Here is a 10,500-nt window from a genome sequence, read left to right on the forward strand (position 1 = left end):
ATTACTATGTTAATTGCAAGATAAATAATATCTTGCAATTATTCTCCAATTACACCATATATGGCCGGCCACTATTCTCCAAATAGAGCCGGCCACTCCCTTATAAATATCCTTATTATCCTACTAAAAAGCTAAACCATTTGCTACCCAAAAACTCCTAAATACTTTCTTTTCATAATTCTAAATTTGGTATCGGAGATTCTTAGGCCAAAGCCCCCCATTCATCGTGGGCACGGGAGGCTTTTTGCCTTAATATTAGGTGTTATTATCGTGCAGGTGCATTTTCGTTAAAGGAGAAGATGGTGGAAATTTGCATCCACAAATTGGTGCTTTCATTGAGAGTTTGATTCACACGCTCGAAGAAGACTCTCGTATTCAAAGTTTTTCATTTCTCGTTCGTTCGTAAAGTTTTCATACTTTCTTATTCCTAGAATTTTTTAATTCTTTGAATAAAGGTAAGGGAAAAATACAATGACGGAAAATTAGAAAATCACGTTGAACGAAACTTCTTACGTTCAAAGATCCAAATCAAATGATGGAGGACGAGACGTAGCCCTACCACGACAATCCACGAGGCTCAACGCAATGGCAAGATGATCAACTTTGCCACCACCGAGCACCACCACGGTGGCAGTAGGGAGTGGGCCAACTTCATGATAGCGGGACCATCAGGCCACGACCTAAGAAAGGCAAGCCTTGGAGGCAGCCCAGCTTGTTGTCACTTCAGCAGCCCAAGCCTAGACGCCAATAACAGTAGCCTTGCACACCCAGCCTTACGCCACAGAGTAGCGCCAATCCCGGGTCCGCACTGAGAAGAGAGAAGGCCTAGCGTACGCGTACTTTCGCAGCACAACCCACACTAACAGTCCAACCTGCTCTCGCGACCTAACCCGTTTCCACAGTCCATCCCACTCTAGTGGCCCTCCTAGGGGCCTAAATCAGTCCAATACTGGTTTAACAGTCTTGGCTTCAGATTTTTGGACCGACGATTGAACCGGGGGTATTTTCACCTCATTTCTCCGTAGATTTGACATATCCCAACTTAAATCTCGCACCTAGAGTCCATTCAATTCCATTACTCAAGGAGACACATACCGTCCAAGCTTTTTCCAACCCAAATGACGAATAACACTTGTCTTGACAAGTCATAAAGTTGACAAACGCCCTTGCGTAGCAGACAACCTTGGTAAACCAGCTTTTGCAATATACCAAGATACAGCGTGCCCTAGACGAAGTGTTCCGAAATAGGACAAGGGCAGACAACAAACCTCTTCAGCATCGTCTCGGTAAGTAGCTACACAACCAGTAATGAACCAAGTGTTCTGGCAGTGTACGCTCCCGACTAGGCATCCGAGATAGCGTATACTTTCGTTTTAGGGTGCGAAAATGTGCTACATTTGTTGAAACAAAAGTAATCATTGTATCTTCCAGTGTATGTGGAATGTGTCGTTCGCTCAATCTTGTCAATGAAAGGTGACTTGTTTATGTTAGTCATGTCTTGTCGTAGTGCCTCATCAATGACCTTGTTGCATTGAAAATCGTGCAATTGCTCAGTCAAGAACCTTTCTACTTCTTCCTGAATTTGTTTTGTCAGGGTGGCGGAGCTCTTGGCTGCCCCTAGTTATTGTTGGAAATGTGCCCTAAAACCAATCATATGATGATACTTTATGGACATTTCACATGTTAAACTAATCTAGTTTAATATTAAGGGCAAACATTATTGTTTGAGCCGTCTCATATAAATGTTATATGCTTAAACGATAAGTCCAAGGAATATGTGATTGGGAGAATGCGATCTAAAGAAGTTAGATTCATGAGACCATTCTTTCGTAGACACATCCTAAACGTTCCTGATCATAGGATTGCCAATTGGGCATTGACAGTCCGTTAAGATCAGTACGTGCTGTGTCTTCTCTCAGGGAGAGTGACTAGTCTCGAGTCATTGGTGTGAGTGACACCAAGACAAGCATGTAGGTGCTCAATAGAGAATGAGTTCACTGAACACGATCAACGAGGAGTTCTCATATTCATGTCACATGAGAACTCATGGTTGGGATAATGCAAAGTAGTCCTTTGACCTGAGGCATCACAGTTGTCTTGTGGTTAGGTACTTGATCTTTGATTATGTCAAAGTCACTCTATCAGGGTGTCCACGGCATCGTCGGGGTTAAGCCACTTAGCCATGGAGGCAAGTGAATGCGCAACAAGGGATCTCTAACCTTCAAACTGTTTGAGGGAGAATACTCTATGATATGATTTAGAATCTCTGGCCAGAGTATGAATGAGATGTTGGAATGCGTTCCAGATCACATTCAAGGTAATCATATAAGTACAAGATTCACATTGGATAGTAGACATGAATAAACTATCAAACCAAACAATGTGGTCAAGAGTATTGTATTAGAGAAAGACCGTATTGCATTTGTAATCCTAAAACTGAATAGGTTCTCCACCTCTTCTGATTAGCTTGGGTAACCATGACATGCTGCTAGGCGTCAACCATGGTTTGTGGAAGCCCTAAACGTGTATAATCACTAACGGGAGAATTGAAAGTAAGTTTCAATTCACAATCGATTAGAAAGAGTTTTTTAATCGCCCACTGCCTCGCTAAAAGGAACCTAATGGATCGTTCACCGAGTAAGGTAGAGTTTGAAGAAACAACGGAGATGAGTAAGAATAATTAAATGGTTTAATTATTTATCTAAGGCTAGGATTAATTAATATGTTAATTAATCAAACGAATAAGTTCGTTAAAGACCTCGGGTTAGTTTTGGGCCGCAAGGCCCAATGGGATTTGAATGTCAAGCCCATTAACTCAAGTTGTATGACAACTTGAATAAACAAAGGGCTTGAAAGCCCAATAAACCCTATAGGCCGGCCATGTTAGAAGAATAGGGCTTTTGGTCCATTAGGTCACTTATTTGAAGGGACTATATAAAGGACTTTATAGCCTAAAATTGATATATGGTAATTTTTGGGGAAAGGATGAGAACACAAGCTCTCCTTTCTCTCTAAAATTTCGGCCACCTTGGAGGGATCATCTAGCAATCAAACTCCTCCAAGGTCACTCATTTCTTCTTCATTATGCCTTGGTGATGAATCATTAGAGGTTCTCAATTTTGGGAACTTGGAGAAACCTTTTCATCCATCCAAATCCATGGATCTAAGATGCAAGGAATGAAGGCCCTCTCTTTGGGTGATTAGCCTTTGCTTATGCAAAGAGGAATCTACAAAGGTATTGATTTCTCAACTCACTTTGTTTTGAGTTGAGTCTTGGTTCACCTATCTACTAGGCTTTAAAGTTCATGGGTTAAGTTTTGTTTTTGAGTGCATATAAACATGATTCCGCCTTTTAATTGTTAATTGCATGTTGTTGATGTTGCTCAAATGAACTTGTTTTTCACAAATCTTCCTTCAGTTATGACCTGCTGATTTAGGTTGCTCTTCCATGTGTTAGACTTGTCTATGTCGCGACTGTAGTGCATGTGGTACATTCCTAGCAGGAGGGTGAATTACTCGCAAACTGCTGGTTGAACTTGAGCTGGATTAAGTGACCGTTTCTCTCCATCCGTCGTGTTGTCTACTCCAATGTGAGGTGGATGATGCTCCTTGCGAGCCTAGCCGCAAATGAACACTTCGCCTGGAAGGGTACGTATGTTGATTATCGGAGTGTGGCCCCAACCGTGAATGTATGCTCTTCTGTGGGCCTAATCGAGAGTGCAGGCTCCTTCACACGCTAAGATGAGAGTATAAGTTATCTTACAGGCCTAGTCGGGAGTGTACATTGCCAGAATGCTTGGTCTTAGTATGCGGAAGAGCGTGCACTCTCAGTTAAGCCCATGGACAAACATACATTCATAGTTGAGGCCACACTTCAATAATTAACATGAGCAACCTTTTAGGCGAAATATTCATTTTTGGCTAGGCTCGCAAGGAGCATCTTCTACCTTACATTGGAGTAGGCAACAAGATGGATGAAGTGAAGCAGTCACTCAATCCGTCTCAAGTTCAACCAGTAGCTTGCGAGTAATTCGCTCGCCTATTAGGAACGTACCACATGCACTACAGCCGTGGCATGAACAAGTCGTACACATGGAAGAGCAACCTAGACCAGCAGGTCACGATTGGGGGTAGCCGAGAGCTCCATAACCCCGACAAAGGCAAATTCAAGAAGAAATAAAAAAGCTTTTGACGGAGCGATTACGCAATTTCCAACGTAACGAAGTCACTGATAAGGCACTACAATATGACATGACCAGCATAAATAGGTCACCTTTCATTGACAAGATCGAGCAAACGGAACCATCTTACATACAATAGAGGGTACAATGATTACTTATGTTAAACACAACAACTTAGTTTAATTGGTGCTAGGGGCAAATAGGTACCAGAAAGACACACTGACCAAACCACTAAGAACCAGGGTCATGTCTTATTTTCATCACAACTCCACGCTCAAAGTCGTGCCTGCCTGATTCATGGCCCCCGCCCGCCCATGATCTGTCACCATGGCCCCCAATCGTGCCGATCTTGCACCACGGCTCCCAATCGTGCCACCTTGTGTTCCTACCTGCATTGACCAAGCCCACGACACTTCAAACTTCAAAACATCTAACGACAGAGCAGAATACGAGCCCTTACTAGTAGCCTCTGCTAAGGAAAGACTTAATGGTAGAGAAGTTTTTAATCCATTCAGATTCTTAGCTGACCACCAACCAAGGAGATAAACATTCAAGGAAAAGATAAACTAATTGCTCTTCAGTGCAAGAAGATAAACTAATTGCTCTCTAGTGTGAGAGAGTAAACTAATTCCCCGACACCCATCTAGGTCTGCTCTCTAGTGCGAGAGGATAAACTAATTACTTTCCAGTGCGAGAGGGTAAACTAATTTCCCAACACCCATTTGGGTCTGCTTTCCAGTGCGAGAGGATAAACTAATTGCTCTCTAGTGCAAGAGGGTAAACTAATTCCTTGATACTCATCTGGGTATACGCTCCAGTGCAAGAGGATAAACTAATTGCTCTCCAGTGCGAAAGGGTAAACTAATTCTCTGACGTCTATCTGGGTCTACTCTTCAACGGAAGGGAGCAAATTGCCAATGAATTTCCACACTACTACTCATTTTGATGTGATTAGTTAACTATTTTCATGTTCCACAGAGCTTTATCAAATTGTGATGCAACCCACACAGCTCAAAAGATTGAATACTCAAAGACTAGCTAAGCAGTAAATAGTTAGGGGGCAGTAGCCACTTCGCATTTAACAGTTTGCTCATCTGACACTTCATCTTCAGCATCTCCGATCTTGGCATCTCTATCCTTGATTGTTCCATCTACGACAACTAAGAAATCAAACTTAAGTAATTTCCTCATTCTTTGCAAGCAACACAAACAAGGTAGCTCAAACCATGGCCCATGCCACCCTACTTCCTCGACCCATGCCAAGCTAGCCCTTGGTTCCAGTCAAGCTGAGTAGCACAAGCCGTGGCCCTGCCACACCACCTCTTTGGCCTATGCCAAGCCGACTCCTGGCCCCTGCCAGCTGACATGCCGCACCACCTTAACAACTGCCCTGCATCAGCACCACCTAAGAAGAAGACAAAGAAAATTAAGTTTTTCTTACATTGGTACGGCACGGAGAAGACAAAGAAATCAACAGAAGACGGTTCTTTGCACTAGTAAATGAAGAAGAATGCTATGGGAGAGGAACAAATATCCTTTAGCTTTCTCTCTTTCTTGGAGGGATAAATAATTGCCCTTCGAAGTTAATTTAATCCCCTATTTAGGATAGGCTTAAATAGGTTTTGGAGACGATTTATTTCTCTTTTCTAAAAGAATCTAATTATAAGTCCAAGTGAGAATCTGCATCAAAGTTGGAGATCTCTACATCTGCTCCCCTTTCCTGTGAGCAGCCTAGCAGGTGTGAGGGCATTTATGGAGCCAAAAATAATCAAGAAAATTATGGAGGTGACACGTAGACTTTTGGGTAAAAAGGACAAAATTACCCTCGAGACACATCAGGATTCCCACGCTCATGCAACGGATAATAACAGCTTAATTAAGGAAGAGTCAAAGGTGATCAAAATGATATTTATTCAAATCTCTCTAATCACTCCTCATCAAATCCTTATTCAAAAGGTAACTCACAAAATCCTATTTAATTTGGGATTAATTATCATGTTAAATGCAAGATATTATTTCATATAATATCTTGTAATTATTCTCCAAGTACACCATATATGGCCGACCACTATTCTCCAAATAGGGCCGACCACTTCCTTATAAATAGCCCTATTATCCCACTAAAAAGCTAAGCCATTTGCTACCCACAAACTCCTAAACACATTGTTTTCAGAATTCTAACTTTGGCATCAGAGATTCTTCGGCCAAAGCCCCCCCCCAACAATTCATCGTGGGCGTGTGAGGCTTTTGGCTTTAATCTTAGGTGATATTATTTTGCGGGTGCATTTTTGTCAAAGGAGAAGATTGCGGAAATTTGCATCCACATAATTCGTCGAATAATTTATAACCTAATTTGTATAAGAAGCTCTTAGGAAGATTAAAGAAAGAATTTGTTCTTCTTCCGTAAAGAATTCATCCAATAATTTATAACCTAATCTTCTTCTGGAAATCCGAGCTATTCTAGCATAATATTGGGGAATCTCATTGCTATTACTCAAACAAGCATGAAATGTATGCTTGCTTATTCGTCGATAGGGCAATTGGATATGTAATTATTGGAGACTGAAATGGTGGATAAGCAAGCATGATAACTTATATGTTATTTTATATCTCTCCATGAATTTAGAAAATTTTGCTTGCTTTCTATCATTTGGTCTATGTACCGAAACTGATAACATTTGAGATTATGTAGGATTATAGACGAAGGATTTTTTTTTGGCTCTCCCATTAGCCTTATGTCTCTTATCCTTGCGAGTCTTCCTCCACTCTCAATTTCGAAACAGTGGAGATGATTTTTTGTGGGTCGGGAATAATTCAACCTAATTGCTTTTGCAATTGGGGCATTAGAAGAGTGCTCTTAGCCTTAGTTTAGTATTGAGGTGATTCTGAAAAAAGTGGCTATCAAAAAAAGCTGGCAGCTTTTTCATGTTTGGTAAACAGTCAGCTTCAGCTTTTTTTCACAGTTTTTGATGAAAAAAAAGTCAAAAACACAAAGCTGCAAAACCCAGTTTTGAAAAACCAACATTTTTTCACTTCTGTTTTATATAAAAATTTACCAAATACTCTGCTACTTTATTTCATAGCACAACACAGCAGAATTAGTTTTTTTTCAAAGATCAATAATACCAAACTAGCCCTTATAGTACTAAAGAGTAAAGATAATAGCGCGCGCTGTTTATCTCTCACGCTTCATTTCCTCATCCAAAACCTGATAAACCTCCGAACCTACAAAACCTGACAACGCCAACAGCCATGAGAGCAACCGCTCTCTTCCTCTCCCCACCACCACTACTCTCCACACCTACCCCTCTCCTCCTCCTCCACTCACTGCACCCACTCCCCTTCCGCTCCCTCAAACCCAATACCCTCCGCAAACACCCCCTTACCCTATCCCCGTCCCCTACCACCCGCTCCTTCCTCGTCCGCGCCGACGACGGCGACGGCGACAGCGCAGGCCCCGACGACTACGACATGGACGACGAAGAGCTCGAGGAAGTCGACAACAAGAAGGACTTCGACATCGAGTACGACACCCTAGCTGCTGCTGCAGCTGCCGCCGCCGCCGCCAATGGCGAAGAGGACATCGCCATGGTGCAGAGCAAGAGCTTCGTGTTCACGCAAGGTTGGGACTCGGAGATGGTGGTGGATTATCGGATTAACGAAGACGAATTTCACAAGATTAGCTTGCTGGACTGCGATTTCTTCATCAGGAAACCTCCCGATCCCGATAATGACGTCTATGATTTCAGAGAGGTATGCATTTGATCTAATTTTACATATTTTACTTAGGAAATTTAAATTTAATTAGAAAACTTCATTTATATATTTAAATCTTGTGTAGATGTATGTTACTCCTCCGGACACAGATGTTTATGCGATTCCCAGGGTCCTTGCTCCAATGCCTCAGAAGGTAATCCACAATCTACACTGAATTTTGATTTATTAAAGCTAATTCGATATTTGTTTGATAATTCATTGCTTGTTTTGGATATCGTAGTACATTCGATGTGCGAAGAGTGACTTTAGCTGCTACAATGTAACTGAACCACCCATTGATGCTCCTAGAGATCCATTGTACAAGTCTGAACGGGACGTGTTGAAGGTGTGATCGATTTTGAGCTATGAATTTGGTTTCATTTTGAGCAATTATGTAATGGGTAGGATTGTGGCGATGGAGACAATTGCAATTTGATTGGGTGAAAATGGTTCGAGATATAGCGTTAGCAATTAGCATTACAACCATATGGACCGTTCTTCTTTATCGTTGGCAGTTCTTTATGCGAATGGATGGTGTTTGTATATTTCGTCCTTTTGGATGTATGAATGTCTCGTTTTAGAAATAGCATTATTCATGAGGCTGCTTCTCTGTTTCAGGTTTACTTGACAAAGCACTACAGGAACCGGAGGTTGGGGGACCCTGATTTTGTGCTGGATTTTGAGGAGATTTATGTACTTGACTCCAAAATAAAGTCCATTAGCAGAGCTAAAGTTTTGGTGAGAGTTTTACTTTTTCTGTTTCGCTTTCCTAATGTGTCCTTGAGATTCTCCCTATACTGTATAATGCATATGGTATCACTATCTGTTCCTGCCTTGTATATTATTAGATCTATGTGAGTTTGCTAAGAAATTGACAGCAATAGCCAATAATGCTTGTGCTGGTTATGTGTATTTCCTTAACGGGAGTTAACTTATTAAAGAATACTGGCCAAAATTTAACCCGTTGTGGATTTCTGGGAAACACGATTACACAGTATTAGTTTTTGAATCCCATTTCTCACATTCTGTGTCTTGACCTCTGCTAAACTAAGTGGGATGTATCATTAAGATAGAAAGTAATATTATGTGAATGTCTCTTTGAAGTTTTGACTATATTTGGTACCAACATCTGGATTATGTAATTTGCTCTTTAAGGTCTGTATGACACTGGCTTTTGTGTAGTATGATGAATCAGTAATAATATCATGATAGAATCTGATTTCTATAGGTCATTCTCACATATATGCATCATTGGTAAGACATAGAATGAGTAAAAATTCAACGGAATCTTTTATATCTGGAATATTTCCATGAATTCCACTATATCCTTCCCCATCCCCATTTTCACTGACATATGATCAAAGATGAACCAGAAGACAATGGAACCACAGTTAGAAGGGGAGCATTGCTCTTTACAACATAAGTAGGACTGCCATAGTTATATATATGTTTGTCAATCCAACCGCTCAATATTCAGTGCAAAGTGTTGCTAATTTATGAAGTTTTTCTATTTATTTTGGGGGAATGTTATGCCTTGTACAGGTCAGTGTTCTGGGGGGAAGAAGCAGAGATAGGAGACACGACCTGCTTGTAATACGTGATAATGGAAACTCCTTCAGAATAGTTCACGGGGTAACCAACTCAGTCTGATCGAAATTGCTTTCTTTAAATTTATATTTGTTATTCATTATCTGATTCGCTCTTCTCTTGTATCCTTTCAGAGTGAAAAAGATGATCCGACAACAGTGATAGAGAGGGAAGAGTGGAATAAGACCAGACAGGACATGGAGAGGCATCTTAGCAAGCTACGAGATTTCAATGTTTCCAATTGGTTCTAGTCCTTCAGACAAGTTTGCAGATAACATCATGAAGGCACATATGCAACAAAACTCAGACTCCCATTGTGTCACTATGTGCGAATATATCAGAGATCGACTTTCAAGATACACTAGCTATCCGGATTAACTTAAGTTGAGTCAATGCTCAATATCAGAAGGTCCTCGTTCCTGATGTTTTGGCAAGCATATTGTGCTTTCGTTTTTGCGAAGTATGGAGCTGATATTGAATATCGAAGTTCCTTGATGGTCATGTGGGTAAGGCACTTTGTGTTCAGCTTCCATTTTGCCAAATATGTGTAGGGACTTAGGAGCTTGATCTCTAGTTTTTAGAATGTTGAAATTTTTGTAACGGTAGAATACTTTTTGATCCCAAGCCTTTGCTGCGATTCTCATTTTAATCAACGTGTTTTCAATTTGGTGGCATTTTGATATGGTCATATATGTTTAACTTTTAAGTTAGCCGTTAATGTGCACACGCGGCACATGTAAAGACTCACGTAGAGTTGATTAAGATTGTTAACGGGGTTAAATACAACGCCAAATTAATCAAATTCAAAACACATAAAAGAAATTAAGTTTCGAGCAAAACAAAGCCCAACATGATGTTTTCTTTTTTATTTTTTTTTTTGTGAACAAACGGGGGAGGTGGGGTTGGATTTAATCTCACAATGAGCTAGTAATAATGTGGTTCAAATTCGCATTTAGCGATATTGAACCTAAGACCA

At 40.8% G+C, this 10,500-nt stretch overlaps 1 protein-coding gene across 1 annotated transcript; it reads left to right on the forward strand.

Moving 5' to 3' along the window:
• The first annotated feature begins 7,373 nt into the window (after nt 1-7,373).
• LOC125475574 (PLASTID TRANSCRIPTIONALLY ACTIVE protein 6, chloroplastic) lies at nt 7,374-10,198 on the forward strand. Its single transcript, XM_048580541.1, has 6 exons — nt 7,374-7,934; nt 8,023-8,091; nt 8,179-8,283; nt 8,556-8,675; nt 9,480-9,569; nt 9,659-10,198. The coding sequence occupies exons 1-6, from the start codon at nt 7,434-7,436 to the stop codon at nt 9,773-9,775; spliced, it is 1,002 nt and encodes a 333-aa protein (XP_048436498.1). The 5' UTR covers nt 7,374-7,433; the 3' UTR covers nt 9,776-10,198.
• Nucleotides 10,199-10,500: the final 302 nt, after the last annotated feature.

This window comes from the organism of the source record quoted next, unplaced genomic scaffold, assembly GCF_019419815.1.
Source record: "Pyrus x bretschneideri cultivar Hongxiangsu unplaced genomic scaffold, Pyrus_bretschneideri_v1 Contig15, whole genome shotgun sequence".
Classification (NCBI taxonomy): Eukaryota; Viridiplantae; Streptophyta; class Magnoliopsida; order Rosales; family Rosaceae; genus Pyrus; species Pyrus x bretschneideri.

Excerpts from the sequence above, each read along its gene's own strand:
- LOC125475574 (XM_048580541.1), top strand. The coding sequence starts at position 7,434 with ATGAGAGCAACCGCTCTCTTCCTCTCCCCACCACCACTACTCTCCACA. Across the intron at positions 8,284-8,555 it reads CTGAACGGGACGTGTTGAAG|GTTTACTTGACAAAGCACTA; the intron begins GTGTGATCGATT and ends TCTCTGTTTCAG. Across the intron at positions 8,676-9,479 it reads TTAGCAGAGCTAAAGTTTTG|GTCAGTGTTCTGGGGGGAAG; the intron begins GTGAGAGTTTTA and ends TGCCTTGTACAG.